This window comes from Alexandromys fortis, unplaced genomic scaffold, assembly GCF_014885135.2.
Source record: "Alexandromys fortis isolate MF-2015 unplaced genomic scaffold, M_Fortis_MF-2015_v1.1 scaffold_16, whole genome shotgun sequence".
NCBI classification, from domain to species: Eukaryota; Metazoa; Chordata; class Mammalia; order Rodentia; family Cricetidae; genus Alexandromys; species Alexandromys fortis.
Window position 1 is genome coordinate 6,134 of NW_026067893.1, and position 27,159 is coordinate 33,292.

Genomic DNA, 27,159 nt, shown 5'->3' on the forward strand with positions numbered 1-27,159 from the left:
ACTTGCTCTGTAGACCAAATTGGCCTCAAACTCACAGAGATCCACCTGCCTCTGCCTCCCAAGTGCTTGGATTAAAGGCATGTACCGCCACTGCCAGGCTCCTATTCTTATTTCCAGGTGGCACAAACATACTCAGGTTTTGTAATCTCAGGGGATTATGAGGAACAACTTCTACTGTTCCACACAGTAGTACAATGACTATAGTTAACAAAAATTAAGTGAAATGTTTCCAAGTCAATAGCAGAGAGAATTTTGAAAGTTCCTAGCACAAACAAAAAATATTTGAGGTGATAGATACACCACTTACCGTGACATGATCATTAACACTGTGTACATGCATTGAGATAGCTCACAATACCCCATAACTATAACTCCTATGTAGCAAATAAAATCAAATATAGCTAAGAGTTGTCATATACATCTCAAACCCAGCATTTGGGAGGCAGAAGAAGGTGTATCTTAGTTCCAGGTCTGCCAGAACTACAACAATGAGACTCTTGTCCAAATAAATAAACTGCAACTATAAGGCTAGTGGAAGGGTTTCAAACTGAAAGATGGTTGACATCTGCAAACAAACTGGGGCACAATGAGTGTAGCATTCCATTAACGGGCTCATCCAAGCAGTGGTTCCCCAGCCTCTGGGGTCCTTCATTTCTCCTCTCCTGCATCCTTAATCTTCCATGGGTCTAACAGCACAGTTTAGCCCTAAATTTAGGCAAGCAATACCGACTATGACTTAGATTCAGCACTCACACAAGTAACAAAAGTTCAGAAAACAAGTGTTCATCCAAAAATGAAAGACAGACAGACAGGCCTTCCAAGAATGAGAAGACTTGAGGGAAATGGGTCATATCTGAAGGACAGATAAACAATAGGCCGGGCAGGCCTGAGATGTAACTCTGATGTCAAAGTGCCTGGGCACCTGGAAGAGGAGAAGGGAGTTAGGAGCTGGGGGAAGGAAGAGGTGGAAAAGGGGAAGAAGGGAAAGAGGAGGAGGAGGAGGACATAGCCAAAGTTTTATGAATCTCCACATGGTCTATTCAGAGTCACAAAAAATAAAGTAGGCAGGGCATGGTGGTGTATGCCTTTAATCCCAGCACTTGGAGGTGGGGGTGGGTGTCAGATATAATTTTGCTGAAAGATTCTGAAGACTACGACTCAAGTATCTCTAGGAGCCAGGCTACTAAGTATTTAAATGCACACTATAAGATTCATGTGTAACTTCCCAGCTACTGACTTTGATAACTAAACTAAGGAGACACATCCACTGAGCCACTTTTCAAGTTCTTTCACTCACACGGGCTCAATGAACATACACAGAGCCAGCAATACATTTTGGTGACTTTCTTCAGGTGAGGCAAAATACTGTTAAGAGATGAAGATGATGAGCAAGGAAATGAGGGAGGAGACTATCACTGGCTGAGTAACAATTTTATCATTATTTCAAAATTAATCTTAAATTTATAAAAGATGTTCTAAGGAAGAGCTCAATAAACTAAATTGCTCTAAATGTATATTCTGATATGCATATTCCAATAGCAGACCATGGAGACAGCTCTGTCAGTCAAATGGCTACAGCACAAGCATTAGGATGCACTGGCTGGTCTTACATCAAAGTTGACAGACAAACTAGAGTTACCCGGAAAGATGGAACCTCCACAATATTCAGCTGTAGGGAATTTTCTCAATTAACTGTTGATGGAGGAGGATACAGTCCATTGTGAGTGGTGCCATCCCTGAGCTGCTGGTCCTGGGTTCTATAAGAAAGCAGGCTGAGCAAGCCGTGATGAGCAAGCTATTAAGCAGCACCCTTCATGGCCTCTGCATCGGCTTTTGCCTCCAGGTTCCTTAGTGTGTTTGCTTAAAATGTTAATAAGTGTTACCCTGTAAGCAAAAGCACATAAATTGATCTTACCAAACCAGTATCTTCCCATTCCTTTTTTCAAAATGGTATGCACATTCACAGACATACATAGAAACAAATTTTAAACACAAAATAAATTTCTTCATGATTTACTTTCAGTAAATGCTATGTCATTTTATATACCTATAACCAGGTGATATAACTTATGTTAGGCAAAAGGGGATGACAAGTGGGAAAAAGTGCTAAAAGCCCTCATCTGGACATTCTGAATGGACCTTCAGAGATACTCCAAGCTCAGCGGACTCAACCCGATTTCCCCACACTTACTGTTGGGAGATGGAGTCCTACAAGAGTTTCCAAGAATAAACAGATTTACAGGAACCTGTAATGACTGCCTTTAGGATTCTTGGTCTAGGATAGTTTCACTGCCTGAATAAGAAAATGTTTTTCTCAATAATTAAGGACTTGAAGGCTCAAAGTATTGAAGCAAGTAACAGTTCTAGTTGTCCTTTGCATCATGTTAAAGCAGTCTTTTGTCTTCTTCCTCCCTGTTTTATTGGGCTATAAAAGTATATGGAAAATTAAATGCAGGCAGATTTACAATATTCACTGGAACTCCCACTCAGTACTATCCTATGCTTCTATTTTATTATTTTCACTTGTGTCTTCATTCTCTTTACTTATTTTTCTAATCTCCATGCCCCATCCTGGTAGGTGGTATACATGTCAAAGATGGTCCCTGACATATATTGACTATCAGGAAGTCTGGCTATATCTGAGGCTGTGTTCCAGTGGGAGATGTTCTCCTTGCAGGATGTAGCAATACTGCTCCTATCCAAAAGAGAGCCTATACAGCTGGGCCCTGCTTCAATCTGCTAAGAGAGCTTCAAAGCAGAGCTGTCCATTGCTGTTCTGCTCCACTTCCCTAAGGGAGTTTCCTAGCAAAGGTATTCAATGCTTCTCTGTTCTGACACATTAGGGAGTTTCCTAACAGAGATGTCATTTTTTCTCTCAGCTTTAGCCCAAATTGTTACTTTTCTGCTTCACTGGGAAACTATTGTAGTCTCTGGTGAAGAGTTGCTACTTCTGCTCTGCTCCTTTAAGGGAGTTTGCCAGCAGAGGTGACCAAAGCTTCTCTGTTCCAATTCACTACAAACTTCCTTGTCACTCCAGTGAAATATCTTCAACCAAAACTCACTCAAGAAATTTATTGGGAAGAGAAGAATACAGGAGAGGGGCTGCCTCTGTCAGGACAGAAGCCAAATGAGCATGTACAGAACTTATATAGGACTTCTTAGGGGCAGAGTTTTCCCAGGGAAAAGATTCTCAGGGTGGGAATTGGATAGATGTCAATCCCTGATCTTGAACAATGCAGAGATTAGCAGGAATTCATTGCTCAGGGGTTGGTAGATCTTGAGTTTAGGGATTAGCTGCTTTTGTGCTCAGTTGGTCAAGGGTAGAGTGTGTTTCTTTGGCTCTTGTTTCAGGGCCAAAGTGTGTTCTTTCACTGGCCCCTTATAACCTTTTGAGTCTGGTTTCAGGATCAGGTGTTTTTTATTGGATGGGGATTCAGGAACAAAGTGTTTCTTTGTCTTGGCTTTAGAGTCAGAATGTATTTCTTTGGTCAAAATTATGTATTTCACAAGCTCTGGTTTCAGGGTCAGGATGTTTCTTTGGCTGGTCCCTTTAACCTACATATAGGGTTTCCTAAAATAATAAATTCATTTTACCATGATTTTCTAAGTATAAACAGTATAAAAAGGACATCATAATGCTCAAAAAGATTGTTAACACTGTCAAATTAATTTCTACAGAAGAAAAATAGCCTTGTGTTGTAGGCAGATGATTCTTTTTCATTCCTGGCTGCCCAGACCCAAAATAATCACTCAGAAACTATATTAATTAAAACACTGCTTGGCCTATTACCTCAGGATTCTTATTAACTAACTCTGAAATCTTAAATTAACCCATTTTTATCATTTTGTATTTTACCACAAGACTGGTGAATTACCAGTAAGGTTCCAGGGCATCTGTCTCCTTCAGCAGACACAAGGAGTCTGACTCCACTTTCTTTTCTCCTATATCTCTGCTTGGAATTTCTGTCTTGCTCTATTTTGCCCTGCCATTCTTTATTAAACAATGGTAACAAAATACATTCATTGCATACAGAGGGGAATCCCAAGTCATTGTGTAGCTGATTATAAGTGTTTTAGCTAAAGAACTTACCAAATACTTTATAATAAGAACTCCTCAGTATCTTTTTCAGGTAGTCAATGTTTATTGTAATAGGCAAACATTTTAACAGATTGTTGCAAACAAAAGTTTTACTCCTATATAAAGTATAAAACTTTATCCCACTGAATACATTTATAGGGTTTCTCTGCAGTATGATTTTTTTTCTCAGATGATTTAGTCACACATACAAATGCTTTACCACAATGATTACATTCATAGAGTTTATCTCCAGTGTGTAATCTTTTATGCACTTAAAGAGTAATATGAAGTGCAAAAGTTTTACCACTCTCATTATATTCATAGGGTTTCTCTCCAGCATTTGTTAGTTCATGTCTTTGAAGATGACTATGATACACAAAGATTTTACCACACTAATTATATACCTGTTTCTCTCTAGTATGGGTTCTTTTATGCTTTTGGAGGTTAATGTGACATGCAAAGGCTTTATCCCATTGATTACATTCATAGGGTTTCTCTCCAGTATGGCTTCTTTCATGCCTTAGAAGATGACTTGCTGTGCAAGGGCTTTACCACACTGATTACATTCATAGGGTTTCTCTCCAGTCTGGGCCCTTTTATGTGTTAGGAGACTACTGTGATGTGCAAAGGCTTTACCACACTGATTACCTTCATAGGGTTTCTCTCCAGTATGGGTTCTTTCATGTATTTGAAGAGTACTATGACATGCAAAGGCTTTACCACACTGATTACATTCATAGGGCTTTTCTCCAGTATGTGACCTTTTATGTGCTTGAAAAGTACTGTGATATGCAAAGGCTATACCACATTGATTACATTCATAGGGTTTCTCTCCAGTATGGGTTCTTTCATGTTATCAGAGACTACTGCATGTGCAGACTCTACCACACTGATTACATTCATAGGGCTTTCTCCAGTATGTGACCTTTTATGTGCTTGAAAAGTACTGTGATATGCAAAGGCTTTACCACACTGATTACATTGATAGGCTTTCTCTCCAGTATGGGTTCTTTCATGTCTTCGGAGACCACTGTGACGTGCAAAGGCTTTACCACACTGATTACATTCATAGGGTTTCTCTCCAGTATGGGTTCTTTCATGTCTTCGGAGACTACTGTGACGTGTAAAGGCTTTACCACACTGATTACATTCATAGAGTTTCTCTGCAGTATGCATTCTTTCATAAATTTGTAGATGACTGTGACATGGAAAGGCTTTACCACACTGATTACATTCATAGAGTTTCTCTTCAGTATGAGTTTTTTCATGTTTTTGGAGACTACTGCGACCTGCAAAGGCTTTACCACACTGATTACATTCATAGGGTTTCTCTCCAGTATGGGTTCTTTCATGTCTTCGGAGACTACTGTGACACGCAAAGGCTTTACCACACTGATTACATTCATAGGGTTTCTCTCCAGTATGGGTTCTTTCATGTTTTCGGAAACTACTGCAATATGTAAAGGCGATTCCACACTGATTACATTCATAGGGTTTCTCTCCAGTATGGATTCTTTCATGTTTTCGGAGATTACTGTGACACGCAAAGGCTTTAGCACACTGATTACATTCATAGGGTTTCTCTCCAGTATGGGTTCTTTCATGATTTTGTAGACGACTGTAATCTGCAAAGGCTTTACCACACAGATTACATTCATAGGGCTTCTCTCCAGTATGGGTTCTTTTATGCCTTTGAAGATTACTGTGATATGCAAAGGTTTTGCCACACTGACTACATTCATAGGGCTTCTCTCCAATGTATATTCTTTTATGCATTTGAAGATGACTGTGATGTGAAATGGCTTTACCACACTCATTTCCTTCAAAAGTTTTCAATCTAGGATGTGTTTTTCCATGCCTGTGAAGATGACTGTCACATTCAAAGGTTTTAACACATTGAGGATATACAGAAGTTTTCTCTCTAGTTTGACCTTTTTCATGCCTACAATGATAATGGTACATATGAAAGCATTACTACATTTAATACATTAGTGAATATTTTTATCTGTTTAAATTAATTTTACAATTTAATACTATTTTAAAGAGGAATTATATGTTAAAGTTTATCACCATGTTTACAATCTTATTTTTCCCCTTCATTAATGCTTGCATTTCATCTTTGAACATATCTGATAACAGCCTTTAATACATGGTTAACATTTACAGAATTTTTTTTCTGTATGAGAATTTTCATGTATTTGAAGAGAATTGAAAAAACTCAGAGCTTTACCACTCTTATTGCATTCATAAAGTTTCCTATACTGTGAGTGATACTACATTTGCTAAGTGAACTAGGACAAACAGAAGTATTTATACAGTCCTAGTACTCATGGTGCTTTTCTGAAATGTGAGATTGTTGATATATTAACAATAAGGCTATAAAACTAATTACTTGTATACTTTTACATCAAATTCAACAAGTATACTCAACATGGGAACTGCTATATGTCTTCTATTTGTTCTGAGAGAGAGGTATGCTATATCTTTTCACATCCCTATGTTCATGTGGCTTGTATCCAGAGTAAACATGATATACCTAGTAAAGGAAGAATAACAAACATAAGGTTTTCCCCCATTGAGTTTTAACACTTTGAATTTCTGTCCTCATAGACTTTTGGTATCTGGATTAAGGACTCTCCACAAAAGCTGCCCCTTGATTCATGATTCTAACTGTCCCCTCACTAAACTTAACACAGTCACAAGTATATGGTTTAAACTACTTTTTTGATGGACTATTAATGTAATAGTTTTAGAGGCATACTTATCACCTTTTCAAAATGTCTGTCTTTTATAATATGAATATGAAATAAATGGATTGACGACTTCATAGTATAGCTCTCATATTATGATTCAAAAGGTAATATAGGTTAAGACATTATTTCCTTGAATTCTTTCTTAAATGCAGTTCACCTATCTGAAATTAAGGTATATGATTTTGTGAGAATTTAACAATCATCAACACACTTTATTATTTACACTGTGGCTTTTGTTTAAAATATATAGGATACATTACAAATTCTTCAGAGTTACATTTGTATCACCTTATACATGAAAATTACCTTTCATGTCTTCTAGAAGTTTGACAATGTTCTTGAATATTATGGTCTTCCCAACCGTATCCTAAAATATAGTGCCAGAAAAATGTTTGTTATATATTTAAAATTGTAAAAAATTTAGTTACCATTCAAAGCAAACCTTACAAGCATGCCTGATTTATTTACCCCATTCTTCTTTCTCAATCATATTACAAAATAGTACCATTAACCAATGAACGGTTGTCCCCTTATTTGAAACATGAAAGATAATTCAGTCTTACTTATAGCAGTGAGGTTTCTGTAGGTCTCCAGCATCACATATTTGTAGAGACTCTTCTGGGAAGGATCCAGCAAAGTCCACTCTTCCCAAGTGAAGTCAACATGCACGTCATCATAGGTCACTGAATTCTAAAATATACCATACATGTGTACAACAGAATGCATGATTTTGACAACATTGTAAATGTATACATCTTTGACAGTATAGTCATATAATTCTGATGCTCCCCATACTTATTTCATGACATGGACATCATAATTTAATCATCAAGTCACTTTAGAAGCAAACTGAATTGGAGGTTCACCTCTGTCATTTTTGAACCCTTTGAATAGGATATCACCTTGCAAGAGAAATGCCTACTGACCAACAATGAAAGATACATAAACAGAACAGTACAGAGTACAGATAAGAGAAATTGTATGAATGAGTAATTCCTAACTACAAAAAAGAAAAATAAGATGAAAAAGCTGGATGCATTGAATCATGCCTCTAATCCTTGCACTCAGAAGGCAGATGTATGTATATCTATCTGCCTTTGAGTTGAATACCAGCCTAGTCCATGCAATCACTTATAGGACAGTGAGAAATACACATTAAATACCTGTTTCACATGAAAAAAAAATCAAACAATAAAGATAGAAATAACTCACAGGTTTTTGCTGAAGTTTCTACAAAGAGTTATGCATGCACTTAAACTCTTTATTCATCTACAAGAAACTGGAAGTGCCACAATTTAAACTGCAAAAAGCACTGTGTGTTTAAAAAGTTATGAATGGACAAATGAAAATAATAGCAATTAATATGCTGATTACAAATAATCAACACAGAGCAGGAAAGATGGCTCAACACTAAAGAGTCCTTCTGTTCTTCTATACAGGTGAGCTCACTAATATGGGAGATCATAACTATCCATTATTCCAAGTTCAGGGTTTCTAGTAGCATCTTTTGATCAATGTAAGGACCAGGTACTCACATTGTGCATATCCATGTATACAGGTAAAATACTCTTTTTAAAATAAAAATTCAAAACAAACAAAACAGGCAGGAAGAAGGTTATGCACCTGCAATCCAATGACTCAGAAGGCACAGGTAGTATTAATGTCATGAATACATACCATGCTAAGAAACAAAATGATACCCTCTGTAAAATTTTAAAATTGAAAATATGGGTGAAGTTCAGTACAACAGCATATGCTTTATAGGAACAAAAGCATCAAACAACAATATAAAAGCAAAAAAATCAGGAATACTGGCCCACCTTTCATCCCAGCTCTTGGAAGTCAGAGTCAGAGGATCTCTGAGTTTGAAGCTAGCCTGGTATATTGAGCTACTTTCAGGACAGCTAGAGCTACAGAGACAAACCTTGTCTTCAAAAATAAACAAACAAAAATGAAAACAGTAGGCCACCAAACCACCTTAGCACCAAATGGCAATTAATTCTACTGATTCTTATGTGATTTAGTGATAGAGTTTATGATAGTGGGGAAGTTATGACAGCAACAGAAGTAAGCTGACTGATTAGTTTCAAGTACAACACAGTAGGCACAAAGAACAGGAAATGGTTGAAGCTCTAGAAACACATATTGTGGGATTCCCCTCTGTAAACTGTGAATATCATTGGTTAATAAAGGAACTGCTTTGTGCCTATAGAAGAGCTATGGGACAGAACTTAGGTAGGTAGGGAAAACTAAACTGAGTGTTGGGAGGAAGAAGGTGGAGTCAAAAAAAAGTCATGTAGCCCTGCTGGAGACAGATGCTGAGAACTTTACTTGGTAAGCACAGCCACATGGCGATACACAGATTAAATTAATATGTAAGAGCTAGCCAATAAGAAGCTAGAGGTAATGGGCTATGCAGTGATTTATTAATACAGTTTCTATTTGATTATTTTGGGGCTGAGCAGCTGGGAACTAACAAGTGGCTTTCCACAACAAACTCATGCCCACATGGCCAACTAAAATCCACTTAAAATCTTAGAGAGCTTGGAAAGGAATTGTAAACACTAAAAAATGAAGTTTAGCTGCATTATTCCCCCAAATGGGCTTTGCTTACTGGTGACATGCTGCAACTCCTTTAAGAGAGGTTTTCCTGATTTAGAGGTAACAGAAAAAAAAAACTATGCCATTTTGAAATGCCAGCTTTCTGGGCTGTGCTGCCCATGCAAACTTTTGACTCTTTCTGGAGGACTGGCTGTGTGGTCTGTGAGCAGATTGCTAATGGCAACTTAGACCTACTGTGTGCCTGAAAATGGGGCAGCATACCTAGCTCTCAGAAGAAGCAAACATGCCTCTGTCATGTTGGACTGGGTGAAGCAAGCAGGCAGGCCGTATTTGCCCTACCAATGGCACAGCATAAGTTCATAAGAAGTGCTTAGCATTTTAAGAAGCACTCCTGAACAGTAAAGAATTACAGATACACAATAGGACAGATTCATACATAACAGACCTCTTAATGAGACACAGTGTGTTTAAAAACTATACATAGGTTTGGGAGAGAGAAGAAAAAAATAGTTATATAAAGAAGTAAATGGATTATAAAAAATGAAACAAAGTCTTTAAAGAGACAGAGTACACTCATAAATTAAAGGAGTAAAGATAATAAATAAATATCAAAAAGTAATAGAATAAAAATAAGCCACATAAAGAAGGACTATATACAGAGTGTGTGGATTATGCATATTATTGTGTTTTCTTTAAATTTTTTTGACTGTAAAGGAGCTAAGTAACCAACATATATACTTTAAAGGTATCATATCTTCAGAATTTGGGTATAAGAATTAGTTGCTTTGGGAAAGAGGTGCTTTTGTTTTGACAGAGGATGAGAACCTGTGGCTTAATGAATCAAGACCACCCAAAAGGTCACTGTGAACACCCCCAAAAAATTACTTCACCAAATAAAAAGCAGGAAGCAGTTTGGAGAGAACTATGCCCATATACCCAAATACGGTTCATAAATGTTTGTTTACATTTAAATGGGGATATGCTATAGAGATTTGCATTGGCATGGATCTTGGTTTATTCATACAAATTTAAGAACAATTTTATTATATGTATTTCAGCTCTTGATTAAGGTATTGTATTTGTGTAGCTCATTTTAAAATGTAATGTGTAATTAAAAATATAGGTAAATAGTCATCTATATAGTAATAGTCAAGTTTGTAGTCATGTTCATTGATTTTCTAGACGTACAGAGATGTATATCAGATAGATAGGGATTTGTTCAATCTTTCAGAGACTTTCATAATATGGCATTTAAAATGTTTTAAGAGCTTAAGACTTTTCATGACAATGAGACATATCTGCTCCTGGCAGCATCAATCTACTTCAAGAGGATGATGGCCATCGAAGAGTCTCCTTATGGAGTTTGTTAGACATTTGGGCAAGAAACTGCTCTTGCCTGGACTGCTTGATGAACTGGACATGCAAAACCCACGGAGAAATGACTGCTGAACTTGCCTAAAGGTAAGATGATTCTTAGGGGTTCCTGATTCATGAAAGAGTCTGCTAGACATTCTGCAGGACTCAGAAGAAAGCATCTGGTGGACTCTTCCATTGTAATGCAGAACAGGTCTTCAAATTTCCTACTTCATGAAGAAGTCTGCTGGATACTATAGGCCTGTGGGCTGAAGACTGAATGCCCCAACAATACAGAAGAACTCTGAGTGACGGTCTGGGCAAAAAAATGTCTCTCTCATTTCTAGAGTTTCAGACATTGCTTACAACATACTTCCTGTTTACTTAGATAATATTGTATCCTTCTGTGGTCTTCGATGGAGTTGAAAATTTATAGTTATAGTTTTTCTTAGTTATGATAAAAAAAGTAGATATAATTTTTTTTTTATTTTCGAGACAGGGTTTCTCCGTAGCTTTTTCTTTCTTTCTTTTTTTTCTTTTCTTTTTTTTTTTTTTGGTTTCTGTCCTGAAACTAGCTCTTGTAGACCAGGCTGGCCTCTGGTTCCCGAGTGCTGGGATTAAAGGCGTGTGCCACCACCGCCCGGCTCAGATATAAATATTTTAACTGTAATTCTTGCATGATACCTGTTTTGTGATTTGTAATTGTACTATGTTAAAATTAAAACCTTTTTTTTCATTTATACAGAAAAGGGGAGGTGATGTGGGATTTCCCTCTGTATGTTGTGATTATCATTGTTAAATAAAGGAACTGCTTTGTGCCTATAGCAGAGCTATAGGGCAGAACTTAGGTAGGTGCATAAAACTAAAATGAATGCTGGGAGGAAGAAGGCAGAGTCAGAGAGAAGTTATGTAGGCCAGCCAGAGACAGATGCTAGAAACTTTACCCAGTAAGCCACAGGCACATAGCAATACACAGATTAATAGAAATGGGTTAAATTAAAATGTAAGAGTTAGCCAATAAGAAGCTAGAGCATATGGGCCAAGCAGTGATATAATTATTAGTTTCTGTTAGATTATTTTGGGGCTAAGTATCTGGGAACAAACAAACAGCTCTCTTCACTACATCATATCACATCCTCAATGAGAAATTTCATCCAGAAAGGCTCCTCCTATTAATGGTTTCACAAGCAATCAAATAAAAGTCCCAAGAAGAGGCACATATTAAAATACATCTTCCTATTTGGGAGGTTTTTCATTCAATCAATTACATTCTGGCCTGGATCACTATAGGCTCCTGGTCATCATCCATGAAGAAAATTAATTTAGTCACTTCAATGATACTCATAGTCTACAATAGCCCCTACACTGTTCAAATGTTCAAAGTCTCTTCTGATGCTCAAGACAATCTCTTGACAGTGATTTGTTGACAGAGGTTTCTCTCCAGTCTGGTCCCACAGACATTCAGTCCCAAAGAAACACACAGAGGTCTACGTTACTTATAAACTGGTTGGCCTATTAGCTCAGGTTTCTTATTAATTGATTCTTACATCTTACATTAGTGCATAATTTGTGTCTGTGTTAGCCACATGGCTTGGTACCTTTTATCAGTGAGGCATTCTCATCTTATTTCCTCTATGTCTGGGTGACAACTGCAGACTGAGCTTTCCTCTTCCCAGAATTCTCCTGTTCTGGTCACCCCACCTATCCTTCCTGCCTGGTTACTAGTCAATTAGCATTTTATTAAACCAATACAAGTGACAAATCTTTACAAGGTACAAGACCATTGTCCCGCAGCAAGTAACATCTTGTAAAAATCAGAAAACAACTTACATCTTTCCAACATACAATGGTATAGAATACCATTTACACTCCAAAATAGAGAAATGGAGACATAGTGAGGGAAGATTGAACCAAGCCAAGACTGAAGCACGACAGGACAGAGATCAAATCCTGTAGCTCTGCCTCAGATGCACAAGGCTTCAGTTTCAAAGGGCATAGATGGCCCTATCCATGCATCTTCTCATACATCTCTCTCTTTGGTTACTTCCACTCCCTGCATTCAGCTAGTTCTCCATAGAATATGTCTTAGGCATCTCAATATCATGTGGTATCAAACTGAAACCTAGTTTGTATCAAAATACAACCCTGGTTATTCTGGAATATTTTTTTTAAAGATTTATTTATTATGTATACAACTTTCTGCCTCCATTTATACCCACACACCAGAGGAGGGCGCCAGATCTCTTTACAGATGGTTTGGAGCCACCATGTGGTTGCTGGGAATTGAACTCAGGACCTCTGGAAGAGCAGACAGTGCTCTTAACCACTGAGCCATCTCTCCAGCCCATTATTCTGGAATATTATTGTAAGATGTGTTATATTTGTTTATGTTGTGAAACAATTGTTTTAATGATGCAAATATGTGTTGCACTTTTTATGTTGTATTTCTTTAATTCTGTGAAGCTGTGATACTGGGCTGGTCTAAAATACCTGTTTGGCCTAATGCTCAGTCAATAGCTTGGTAGGAAAAAATATGAAGGGCTGGCAGACAGAGAGAATAAATAGGAGGAGAAATCTCAGAGGCAAAAAGGAAGGATGACCAAAAAAAGGAGAGGAAGCATGGGCCAGCCACTCAGCTACACAGCAAGCCACAGAGTAAGAAGTTTAAAAATGTATTCAGAATAGAGAAAGATAAAAGCCCAGAGGCAAAAGGTAGATGGGACAATTAGTTAAGAAAAGCTGGCTATAGCCTGGCCACCAGGACAGGAACCAAAAGCTACAGAGAAACCCTGTCTCGGGGGGGCGTGGGGGAGCTGGCTAGAAATAAGACAACCTAAGACCAGGAATTTATAAGAAATAAACCTCAGTGTATGTCATTTTTTTGAGAGATGGGTATCAGGCACCCAAAAGAGTAAAAACAACAACAACAATAGGTTTCATCCTCACAGCTTCATGAAATGAACTCTCACAATCTCTTCACTGGGTTTCTGACTCTGCCAATCATGGATGCCAGTAACAATGCTGAATTGTAACCACAAACTAAAAACCCATTACCTTAAATTTTGACTCTTGTTTCCAGGACCAGCACATGATGAATGGGCCTGAAAAGTTTAACTTCTTAACTGATAGACACTAACACACTTGGCCACAGGTGTAGCAGGGTTTGTAAGAAGTTGCTTCCTAGGACTAGGAATCACTTTGCTTACTTTTTACATAAATTGAAGGTTTATGTGGATGGAGTTTTACTCTTGGAGCATCTTGCTAGACTTCCATTTTATGGCAAGGACCTTCTCTATAATGGTAAAAAAACTCCTTGAATATTCCTACTTCTTCCAGTAATTGGCTGCCACCTGAAACTATCTTTTCATTTTCATTTATTTCAGCACCTCTTGTTTTCTTTTTACTGTAGACCTGAATGAATCATCAGTAATAAACATCCAACAGATCCAATATTTCATTTAAGGAATTAGCCCATTATTTTTTAATTGTGCTTTACTAAATTTCCAGGTCATAGGCAGATAAAGAAAGATTTTGTAGCCAAACTATCACATAAATGACCTCAAACTTAATCTGCTATGGAGTCTATCATTTCCAACTGAAATCCTATGATCTCAGTTGTTGCAAGGAGAGGGCCGCCTATTCATCCCGGCAGCCCAGCTATCTTAGACCTGAAATAACCACACACAAAACTGTATTAATTAAAACACTGCTTGGTCATTAGCTCTAACTTCTGATTGGCTAACTCTTACATATTAGTTTAACCCATCCCCAATAATCTGTGTATTGCCACGTGGCAGTGGATTACCGGCAAGATTCTAACCAGTGTCTGTCTCAGGTGGAGGATCCATGGCTTCTCCCTCTCTGCCCTTCTTCCCAGTATTCAGTTCTGTTTTCCCCCCCCCGCACAACTAAGTTCTGCCCTATCAAAAGGTCAAGGCACTTTCTTTATTCATTTAGGGTAATCTCAGCACACAGTGGGGACTCCCACATCACTCAATCTCTACTCTCTGGTATTCCTCTTAAGATTTACATCTACTTGGTCCTACAAGAACAGAAATTAAATAAAGACTTCACAATTATCACAAAATTACCACAAAGTGACCCTTAAACTGTTGTTTCTGGCCCTCCAGCTACTAGCCCCATGCTCTAGAGCCCTCTCTGAAAAAAAAAGAGATGATCTACTGCTATGGTTCTGCAGCCCCTTAGATTTCCTGGTGTTTTCAGGTAAACCCAGCCCCACTGATGCCCAATCCCAAAACAATATAGAACAATATCTGCTTCCTGCCAAATGGATTATAGCACAAGATATAGATTCTTCTCTATCTAGCTGCCCAAAACTATACACACCTAAGAAACCTCTGCAGTTCAGAAACTCCCTTTGTTCCTGGCACTAAGCATCACTGAATCATACCATTGCAGCTGGCTGTAGCAGAAAGTTAGAAACATTTTAATCATGCATTGCTAAAAGATAATCACCATCACGATAGTTCTACCAGCTTTTAAACTATTTGAAAATTTATAAGACAAATTTAAAAGTAGACTGCAATATTCAGAACTTCTAGAAACCAGATTATCAGTTTTCAAATCTGTCTTCCCACTGCACACCAAAAGTATCACTCTGTGTGTACACTGGACAGTGATATTACAAGCATAATAGCCTACCATGCCAGGGCTGCAGAGTCACCCTCACCCCAGGAAATCCATACATGGGGAGGCTTAGAGGACAAGGAGCACTTCCCAGGTGATTACATAGAGCAATAGAACCACAGCCTGGCCCATGGTCCATCCAAATCCCAGCAGAAATGAAACTCAACAGACCTTCTCTGAACACCCTATACTCTCTATAGCATAGTTTGTGGTCTTCCTTAAAACTCATCATGACAAAAGTAGAGAAGAATTCTGGAAAGAACCTGCAAGCTACCTGCCACTATTATTCCTGATTGCTAAGCCTTTCCAGAGTGCCTCATTGGCTAAGGCCACCCTACTGGGCCTCAGAATATTATCAGGTCCCATAATGGGTGATCAGAGATCAAATGTCTCTGACAGCACAGAACTTCCTGTTCTACCTTCCAGGCCAGTAGACAGGACCCTAGTCCAGAAAGTTTGTATTTTAGTAGAGATTCATCCACTTTCCTAGAGCATACCCTGTTCCTCACCCAAAGCACAGGGTCCTTTGTATGAGCACTCCATTACACACTCAATGTGCAGTACAGCCAACCGATCGCCTCATACCTGGGAAATCCTGCAGCCAAACACAGGTCACATTCACAATTTTTGTTAAAAAGAAGCCATGAATTAGGTAAGGCTTGGAGACAGGAAAGAGAATGTGGATATGATATAGTTATAATCTCAAAAAATTATTTTGAAAAGTTGAAACAGGATTTATGGCCATGTGCTTCAGAAACTAGGGATTTATATTAGAAAATATAAAAAATTTCTCAAACCTTTTATCTCAGGCTATATATTCAAAACCAGTAAAATAACAGTCATGTTAGGCAGGGCCACATTTTACTCAGATCTATTTTGGTTGAACTACTCTAACTATAGCAATTTGGTTTCATTATAAGTCCAGTTTTTTATCCAGATTCTGGATTGCTTGGTCTGTGGACATCAAGAAATGACCATCTGGACATTTATGGAGTACCTACAATTGATTACCTGGTTCTGCAATGCTAATCTCAACTACTGTTGAAGTAGGAAAGTTCTATACCACTATCCTGTCTCTCCCTTCTGCACTGTGGATCTACCAGCTTCAAGCTTTGTCTCTGCACTCAGTTCTTGCACAAATGCCTCTTCATCTATAATCATACACTAAAAGTCAGAGAGACTGGAGGTCACTCATTAGCTGGCTTATTTTTCCTTCTCATTGAACAGTCAAGGCCCAGTCCTGAAGAAGTTGAAGGACTATCTACCCAGCACTGGACAACAGAGGCAGGATTAGGTTTTCAAAGCAATTCTCAATTACACAGTGTGAGGCAACAATATCACAAGCTCATAGTCTCCAATGCCAGGATGGCAGAGCCTCTCCCATACTTAATAAAGCTCAGAGGCCAAGCACAACTACCCAGTTACCAAAAAGAACAATAGAACCTGTGTGTCTCATGGTCCATCCCTGTCCAAGCAACTATGAGAGCTCAGCTAACCTGCTCTTTTTGGTCTGGAGACAGTCGCCTTTGGGCAAAGCAATGCCCATGCCTCAACCACTGACTGACAAGATATATAGTATCCAGAAATGGATAAACAGGACTGTCAAATCTAGCCAAGACAATGTAAGATGGTTTTGAAATTTTTCTTGCCTTTGAAAATGGTCTGTCAGTTATTCTAGGTCTTAGCCAAAGTTGGTTGCTTCAATGTTGCAAATGAGACTTTAGGTGATTGCCCAGGTAGCCAGTTGTCTCTGTCATTTGTTGCACATTTTGGAAGTTGCTTGATTGAACTTCCTACTTACTCAATTAATATTATTCACCATCTTGGATCCTCGATGGGGTTGAAGACTAGATAACTGTAGTTACTTTCCTCTCATGACCTGGCCAAGTTATTTATCTTACAAGACCTAAATTAATTAGGATAGGATAATTATTGAATATATTTGTTCTTATTGTATATAATTTTGTATTAGGGTTAGAACTCTCTTATTTAAAGAAAAGGGGAAGGTGCTGTAGGAAGTATTACAGCTTGTATTTGCCTGCCTACTGGGGCATGGTCCCTTATACTGTTTATGGGGAAGTCAAAGGTACATGTGCCCCTGCTCTCTAGTTCCCCTTGCTCCTTTCCCACTGGCTGCTCCTTTGGATTTTGTGATACAACCGGTCAAGTGAAGAATTCTGATTTGTGAATTTTCCCCTAAAGAAATAACTATCTATTCCTTGATTCTGAGCTAATGTAGAGTTTCTTTGAAGCAGGTTCCCCATGACACTTGTAGCAGATTCCCCGTGGCACTTTCTGGTGGACTTAGGCCAGTCCTGTGATAGGTTCATTTGACCTTCCACCAAAAAAAGTCATGACCCACCAGGTTGAGGATCACTGCTCTAAACTGATATAAATAGATGAATAAATAAACAGCACTTAAAAAATTTAATGAAATTCAAAAACTGGGAAACAGTAGAAAATAAAAAAAAGATTATAGCAGCCATGCCTTTGAAGAAAATGAAATCTAAAAACAATAACTAATAATTGACTTCTTAAAATGACAAAAAAATTAATTGAACACTCATTTATACTGATTTTCAAAGTAGGCACTTCCCTGGTAAAGAAAATGCCATTAATAAGAAAATGCATGACTTTGTCCCACGTAAAATGTTAGCTGTTGAGTATTATAAGCTGACACATGAAGTTACGGCCAAAGGATTGTGTCTCAGAAATCTGAGCTGACTTCCCTGTGTCAACCAGGACTGAAGATATCTGCATGGGAGAGTTCACTAATTGGAAACTAAATACTTAGCAGTTCAGGCTATCCTCCTTAAACTGTACACCCACCAGTGTCTGTCTTCATGCACATGGAAGGAATTGATGTACAGTGGGAAATTACACAGAAAGTCACACACTGTGCCCCATCAGGTCCTTCTTGTAATGGATATCCCTGCAGCCCATGGCCTTAAACTTCAGTCTAAGACCTAGCTATTGTCCAGTGTGTTTACCCCCTCCACTGTACACAGTACACTGTTCCTACTTTTCTGGGTTGAAGGGAGAAGCTATGCTCCACATGCAAATCCTTTTACTGTTATTGCAATGGACAATCCCACTGTATGACTCAAACTGGTAATTTTAGAGCTCTGTGATGCAGCATACTTGTAATCCAAAAATTTATGGAAGTTAGCCATGAAGATAGCAAGGACAATGTCCTGTGGGGCTACAGACAGGATTCAAGTTCACCTCAATCAGCACAGGGGACACTGAGTCACAACTGCTTTCCTAAGAGCTGAAAAATGCAGCTGTTCTAGAATTATTATACTCTCCTAGCACACAAGGTTGTGACCCCATAATAGCCCCCGGAGCAGCAGGTCAGATGCCTTTGATAGGGAAGTGGTTCTTCTGGCTGGTTTTAAATTATGGTTGTCTCATTTGTTATAGGAATGTACCTTAATGGCTGATTAATCCTAGTGAACAAGCATTTGCATCTCATGATAGTAATCTCTAACAGGCATGGTGCGCATGCTATGCATTTTTGGGTATTTGGGATGCAACCCTCCCTCACTTAAATTCTACTTTGTGTGACTTAATGACTCCTAAGAACCAGTAAATCCTCATACCATTAATTTTTATCAACTATACTCTTCTACATCACAGTTTAGCAACAGAGTGCTACTCTACACAGGAGAAACCATTTACAAGCCGTACAAAATTAACTACAGATGGATCTCAAACACCACCATCTGCGGTTCCTGATGCACTGCTCTGTGCAGACACAGCCCAAGCAGTGAAGTGGTTCAGAGGCTGCCAGCATAGAGTTGCAAGGATTACTTAGGACTACTGAGGCAGGAAGAAGCTAAACTCTGTGTCTATCCGCTGGCTCCCACCCAATTAGTGGAGGGCCAAACCAACGACACGAGCTTCAGTGGGCCACTTCACTTGGTTTGGCAACATTGGCCCCTCGCTTGCCAAACCCAGGCACTCCTCCCATCTGTGGAGAGCAACCCCTCACTCACCATGGTGGAGCCACCAAGCTAACAGGCTCTCTGCCAGCAAGGGATCCCAAGGCACAGTGCATGAGAGAGCTGAACCAGAAAGGAAGTCTGGCTCCTGGAAGAACCCTCCCATCTGACTGGCAGGTCTGATGGAGCGTCTGATTGGCTGGTGAGGTCTGAGTGACGGGACCAGGTGGGGCAGAGGGGACTCAGCACTGTGGTGGAAGACTAGAGAGAAGGTAAATTCCACACAAGTGGCTATGGGAAAGATGTTGTACAGGCTGGGTGGAGACATTTCTGTGTGGCTGCTTTTGGTAACTTCTATTGCACTGAAGAGACACATGACCACAGCAACACTTTTTTTTTTTGTTTGTTTTTTTCGAGACAGGATTTCTCTGTAGCTTTGAAGCCTGTCCTGGAACTAGCTCTTGTACACCAGGCTGGCCTCTAACACACAGAGACCCACCCACCTCTGTCTCCCAAGTGCTAGGATTAAAGGCATGTGCCACCACCAACTAGCTGACCACAGCAACACTTATGAAAGAAAACATTTGATTGAAGCTGGCTTACAGCTTCAGAGGGTTTTGTCCGTTATCATCATGATGGGAAGAATGGTAGATGCAGATAGAAATGGTGCTGGAGAAAGAGCTGATAGTTCTCCATCCATATCAGCAGGCAGCAGAAAGTGACTATGACATACCTACTCCAACAAAGCAGTATATCCTAATAGTGTGATTCTCCAAGGAACTTGGGGGTCATTTTGATTCAAACAACCATAGAATCAAAATCCTTGTATCTTTTCAACCATGCTGAATAAGTAATCTCAGTAAACTCATTGATTTCCAAGGATGGACTTTGGTGAAACTGTATTTTGTATCTTCATTGGGACTTATGGTTATGAGATAGACATTGCTTCCTCCCCATCCATGCTGGAGAAAATTCTCACAACTGATCATAAACATATTTGTTAATGTTCCTATTTCTCATGGTATTAGAAAAAGGAAGCAGTACATAAAAGAACATATTAGAAGAATATAAATGTGTCAATTACCTTAGTTTTTAAAAAAAGGACTTATATAAATAACATGAAGACTGGATGGCTTCAAAATAAAGAAGACTAGAAAGGTTTTGCAAGCTATGAAGGTCTGAGTAAGTTGTTTAAGGTACATCAGAAACAGGATTTAGAGATCATATATTTATTAAAGATGACAAGGTCAAATCTCAACTATTTCAAGGACTGACTAAAATGTATGTCAGGTAAAGTTTATTGAGTTGTATCTGGTTATTGAAAAATTAAAAGTAGTTAAAATTACACAACTGGTGAAAAACCAATCTTCTAGGTGTTTAATCATCATTCTTAGAGGCTATTCTAATGTGATTAGAGGGATAAAAGGGGGACTATTTCTCCCATTTCCATACAAGATCAGTGAGGTCCCTAGGAACAAAGACCATTGATTATTTATTCTCCTGTTCATGGAGGCCATAGAGAACATACTCAATGAATCTGAAAGATTATCAAGTCTACAAAATAAAGATCAATGTGGGAAAGATTTCCTCAATGTGTCAAGGAAGCCATAGTACATAAAGCAAAGCTTTTGAGTTATCCTCACATTGATGGACAACTGATAAAAGAGAGACTTGAAGAGTCTGAAATTCCTTCCAAGCACAAGTGACCTCGAAAGACTTGTTGCTCAACTGGCCTTGACAACACAGAAAGAAAGATTAACTTTTGCCACCTGCATTGGTCTTCAGTACTCAAGAAGAAAGTTCATCAAAGGATAAGAGAATTGGTAACAACACAAGGGATCATACTCTACAGACATTAGATGTAAGTATACATGAGATGATATTTAGATAGCAAATCTTACTAATATTTTCTTTTTGATAAAAAGATGTTGTCCAGATGTGAGACATCAGACCTTGGCTCCTGGGACACCCTCCCACAGCAAAGGACAGGGCATTTATTGTTTTAATATTCAAATTAAATTATGCTAAATACCTCCTCTCTATATATCCAGAAGCCATGTGGGAAGGGCATCATGCTGACTTTTGGCTGATAAAATGGGTATACAAGGGTGTGAAAGTTGGTTGTGGGCTCATCCCTCTGGAGACCGACTGTAGAAGTTAAATGGAAACCTCTAACAGATGGAAGCTATTGTGAGCCCATCAAGAATGTCATATGGACTTTGGACATTTTAGTGCTTCCCAAACAGTAAAGGAATTCCTTTTCTGTCTTCATCTGAGAGTTTGGTCTTTAAGAGAGGTTCAGTGGAAGGGTATCACAGTACTGCCTCCTGACAACCCAAATTCAACTGGAAGAAATCAGATCAAGTCATTGCTTCAACCACATGGTAGTTAGTGTTACCTCTTCTGAGGAAGGTGAAATAAGAACTGGAGGGAGAAATCAACTATAAAATGTAGGGTAACAAAAAAAGCTAATACTCATGGCTCTCTATTGGCTTCCTCATAGCTCGCAATCTACTTCCATCTTGTGCTCCTGATTGCCAGGCTTGCCCAGAGTGCCTCAGTAGCTAGAACTGCCCAGCTGAGCCTCAAGACTGTAATACTTTCCCTACTAGATGAGCAGAAATTAAATGACTAATACCCTGTCTCGAAATACCAAATAAATAAAAAAATAAATAAATAAGCCAGCAGTTCTTCCCAGCTCTATCATTACACCCTGGGGGAACACAGAGCTCTAGTCTGCAAAATTTATATTTTAGTAGAAACTCTTCCAGTCTCTCAGAGCACTTCCTGTTCCTCTTCCATGATATGGTGTCCCTTGTGTGTGTGTTCCATTACAGAGTCACTAACCAGTGCAATCAATGCTTTCCCTCATAGCTCAGATGACCTGAAGCCAAACATAGGTCACATTCAAAGAGTAACTCTTGATAAAGCAAAATTCATGATTTTTCTAATTTCTGGAAAGTCTTAGAGGCAAGAAAGAGATGATGGAAATGATGTAATTATAAGCCAAAAATGGTCAAACAGATCATGTGCTCCAAAATTTAGTAATTTATATTAGAGTATACCAAGTATTAGTTACGCATTTTATCTCAGGCTGTCCATCTTAATATGTAAAATAATAGGTTTTTTTTAGGCAAGGCCACACCATTTTATCCAGTTCTATTTTGGTTAGATTAGTGTAACTACTGTAATTGGTTTCATAAATTTGGTTCTTTATCCAGATTCTTGATTCCTTACTCTGTGGATGCAAGAAACGGCCAGTCAGAACATTCAACAATCATCTATTATTTATTACCTCACTACTTATTTCTAATGTGAACTACAGTCTAGGGGGGGAAAGCTTTCATTTTCCTTCTTTCCCATCCCTCTCTGTGCTGTGACTACACCTGCTTTATGAACTCAATTCTTACATGGGTCCTTCTTCATTTGCAATAAAATCCAGAGAAGTTGGAGGATACTCATTTACTCATCTATTTTCCTCTCACTGACCACTTAAGGCCCAGGCCTGAAGCAGTTGCAGGACTTTCTTTTCAGCACTGGGCAGAAGAAGCAGGATTAGGTGTTCAAAGCAATTCTCAACTACATAGTGTGAGAAAGGTAATCTCTATAAATTCAAGAGCCAGTCTGCTCTACAAAGCTAGTTGCAGGACATTCACGACTACACAAAGAAACCCTGTCTTGAACAACAAAAAAGTACTAATTTAGTTGTCTGTGATGTGCCCAACTATATATAACTCAGGTACACTGGAGATAAGGTGGCCAAATCTCTTTGATATTCTACAAGATCCTAGTCTGTACAGTGAGTACCGGGACAGTCAGAGATTCATAATGAGGCTATTCTTTAAGATAAAATAAAGAAAAGAAAAAGAACAAATTATTAATAAAGTAATAAACTTGATATTTTTGGTGTGACTAATTTGGGACAGTGATGAAGATATAAGGTGTTTAATTTATCCTTGGGGTCCTAACAGGTTTAGATAGATGGCAAGGGATATACACAACTAAGTTAATATAATTAAGTAACATAACAAAAGCTTTCCCATCTCTAAAACAGTCCCCAAACCTCAGCTCCTGTCTCTCCTGTAAGGTGGTCAGATAAGGAGTAAATGTTTCTTCAGTAGAGACAGTCTCACCGGGAGAAGTCAGTCTTTTTCCACAGTGAAATTCCCAGAAAAACTCAAATTTTATAGTGTCTATTATTTCACTAGTTGTTAGCCAAAGGGAGAAATTTAAATGCATCTTAGAATATCCTTATTCTTGCCAGGCAGGCAAGTGTTGAGGATTGATGGGGTGGAGGCTAAAGAGCTTTATGTTCCCATGGAGACTGCAAAATGGGGGCTGTAGGATACTGCCACTGACAGTTACATGAGTTGCCAAAAAAGTAAATAGTGGAAGACCTGGAGGTGGCTGACCCACCATAGTAGAGTGGATACAGAGCACAGATGGTGCCAACTTGCCCTCAAGCACACCCTATGCACTGCACTTAAGCATCTGACCCTTGGGCTTTTGCAAAGCTCCATCCCTAAAAATTCTTTCAACCTCCACAGCTCTTTGTAAATATCTGATTAGCTTAGCCTTATAGTGACTTCAGTTCAAGTCTCAGGATCTCCCCCACAACATGGATGTCATCCGGTCACCACCATTCAAAACTCCTAACTGAAGGTTTAGTAGGCCTCAGGGAAGCACAATATGAATCCTAATTAGATAAGTCAGACTTCATGCCTGCAAATTCCTTTCCTCTCCTTCACAGGAGACAAAAACTCAAGCTGGGGTCTGACTGACATGTGAGCTTATGGCTCAAATTGTCACCTATTTACCACATTGCAGACAAAACATTCTTTTGACTTTGGGTAAATGGTCAACCATCTTTTAAAAGACTTTTGTCATTTCCCCTCCTGATCATTTTATTATTTTACCCTCATTTTATGGAGTTTTGGGTTCAGAAAATTCTTTACGCACCAAGTCTAAGCTTCTGATGTAATCAATCTTTTATTTCTTCTGGGTCATCAGGACTGAGGTAAAGATTATCTTAGATCAGTCATTCACACCTTACTGCTATTAATGACATGTTCATGGGGGCTGAGTAGAAGGCTCAGCACTTAGAACACTGGCTTCTCTTTACTAGGACCTGACTTTGATTTCCAGTACCTACAAGATAGCTCATAATTGTCTATACCATCCAAGATGGGGATCAGACACCATCTTTTGGTTACCACTGGTACCTGGCATGCACTTGGTATGCTCAATGGCAAAACTTATACACCTATATTATATTTCATTCTTTTTTAAGATGCATGAAGAAAACATTTTTACCATATGGAATCACATACATATATTTCTTTTCATCATTTGCATATCTGGTGCCCTAAGAGGCCAGAAGAATGCACCTGATCTCCAGGACTTGGAAATACAAAACTTGGGTACACAAGAGGAGCAGAAGTACAGAGTCAACTATCCAGGTCCCAAATATGTCATTATAATACTGAAGATGAAGAGTTGCAGTGTTCCTTCTGTCTCCTATCACTTGAATGTCAGGAAAGTTCCTCTGGATGGTTGTCAAAGGCCCAATATATTACTCCTTATTTTTATTGTTAACACAGTTCTTTTGATGTGAGCAAAAATAACAAAAGGTTTGTTGAAACCTATCAGAGTCTATTCATACTATATTAAGAAAATTTCCATAATGAGATATGATTTTTTCTTTTTGAAATTCTTTTGAGACAGGATATGTTCACATAGCCATGGCTGCCCTGGAATTCACTATGGGCACAAATCTGGCCTCAAACTCACAGAGATCGGCCCAACACAGTCTCCCAAGTTCTGGGATTACAGCCATGAATCTGTAATTCCAGCTGAGGTGTGTGTTTTTAAAGACCTATCATTGAATTAGAAAATGAATGGAAAAAGTAAGATTTAAAAGGGAGCAACATTGTTTAGATGGACAGTAATATTTCTTGAAATTCTACAATTTAAATGTGCAAACCATTTATTATATGATTGATAATTGGTTTTTTTTTGTTTTGTTTTATTAATTTTATCTAACCAAGTCTAGGAACTCCAATGGAGGAGATCAGAGCCAGAGAGCTTTACAATCCCAAGCCAGGAACCTCTGCAAGAGCAGATCCAGACCAGGGACATTTACAGAAAGAAGTCTGAGCAAACAACCTAGGCTAGAGCAGGCCTGAGACAACAAAATCCACAGGAGTGGAGCAAATCCTGGGAGCACTGAGTGACCTCCAGGAACACGGAGTGACCAATGGGGTATCTAGAACCATGGCACTGACTCCTAAGAACCAGAAAATCCTCATACCATTAATTTTATTATTAACTATACTCTTCTACATCACAGTTTAGTAGTAGAGCGCTACTCTACACAGGAGAAACCGTTTACAAGCCGCATGAAATTAACTACAGACGGATCCTAAACCTAAATGTTAAAAGCGCAGAACATCTGAAGACCCAGGAGGGACCAGGAGTCTCCGCGTTTGGCGAATGTGGTGATATCTCTCCACATGCGACGATATAAGTTCGACAGACACCACCATCTGCGGCTCCTGACGCTCTGCTCCTTGCAGACACAGCCCGGGCAGTGAAGTAATTCAGAGGCTGCCAGCAGAGAGTTGCAAGGATCACTTAGGACTACTGAGGCAGGAAGACGCTAAACTCTGCGTCTGTCCGCTGGCTCCACCCAGCCAGTGGCGGACCCCACACAGGCCGCGAGCCTCAGCGGGCCGCTCCACCTAGTTTGGCGACACTGGCCCCTCGCTTGCCAAGCCCAGCCACTCCTCCCGTCTGTGGAGAGCAACCCCTCACTCACCATGGCGCAGCTGCTGAGCTGACAGGCTCTCTGCCGACAAGAGAGCCCAAGGTGGAGAGCTGAACCAGAAAGGAAGTCTGGCTCCCGGAAGAACCCTCCCATCTGACTGGCTGGTCTTCGGAAGGATCTGATTGGCTGGTGAGGTCTGAGTGACGGGACCCGGTGGAGTAGGAGGGACTCAGCACCATGGTCTGCAGTGGCTTCGAACCTAAAGGCAGACCTGTCCCAGATTGGCTGGAGATTTATGCCAAATTCAACAGCAAGTCTCTTACTAATGTAAATCAATGGGTTCGGTTTTCAAAGGATGTATACAAATTCAGAAAGAGGCCAATCAGACAAAATAGCACAAGAGGAACATTGGGTATATTAAATTTCATTTTTTAAGATGCATGAAGAAAACCTTTTTATTATATGAACTCACATACATATCTTTCTTTTCACCATTTGAATTTCTGGTGCCCCAAGAGGCCAGAAAAATGCACCAGATTTCCAGGACCTGTAAATACAGGAAGCTCTGACCAATCTGAGGTGGGTGCTAGGAATGAAACTTGGGTACACAAGAGGAGCAGCGGTACAAAGTTAACTATCAAGGTCCCAAATATGTCATTATAATACTGAAGATGAAGAGTTGTAGTGCTCCTATCACCATTTACTATGTGCTCAATAATTGGGTTATTTTCTTTGATTATCTTTGCATGTAAAAATGTTTGAACTGTGTTTGTGTGAATACACCTGTGCCATGATGTATATGTAGCACTGAGAGGACAACTCACAGGTGTTTGTGATCCACTTCTTCTATGTGAGTTGTAGTGATGAAACCTAGGAATTCTTTTGACTGCAATTGACCTCAATTGCACTTATTCAGGATTAAAAATTATTTATATATATGCTCATGTAGGAGTGTGCATATGTCACTGCCAAGTTTAGAAATAAGAGAAAACTTGTAGAAGTAATACGGGTCACCCAGAGATAGAACACAGGTCGTCAGGCTTAGCAGTAACCAAT

At 39.1% G+C, this 27,159-nt stretch overlaps 1 protein-coding gene across 1 annotated transcript; it reads right to left on the reverse strand.

Annotated features, from left to right (window-relative positions):
* Positions 1–4,120: 4,120 nt before the first annotated feature.
* Positions 4,121–26,245, reverse strand: LOC126505545 (zinc finger protein 431-like). The gene is made up of 4 exons (XM_050148615.1): positions 26,155–26,245; positions 7,395–7,521; positions 7,138–7,198; positions 4,121–6,020 (listed from the first exon to the last, which is right to left on the reverse strand). Exons 1-4 carry the CDS (start codon positions 26,155–26,157, stop codon positions 4,877–4,879), a joined length of 1,335 nt encoding a protein of 444 aa, XP_050004572.1. The 5' UTR covers positions 26,158–26,245; the 3' UTR covers positions 4,121–4,876.
* Between the last annotated feature and the right edge of the window lie 914 nt (positions 26,246–27,159).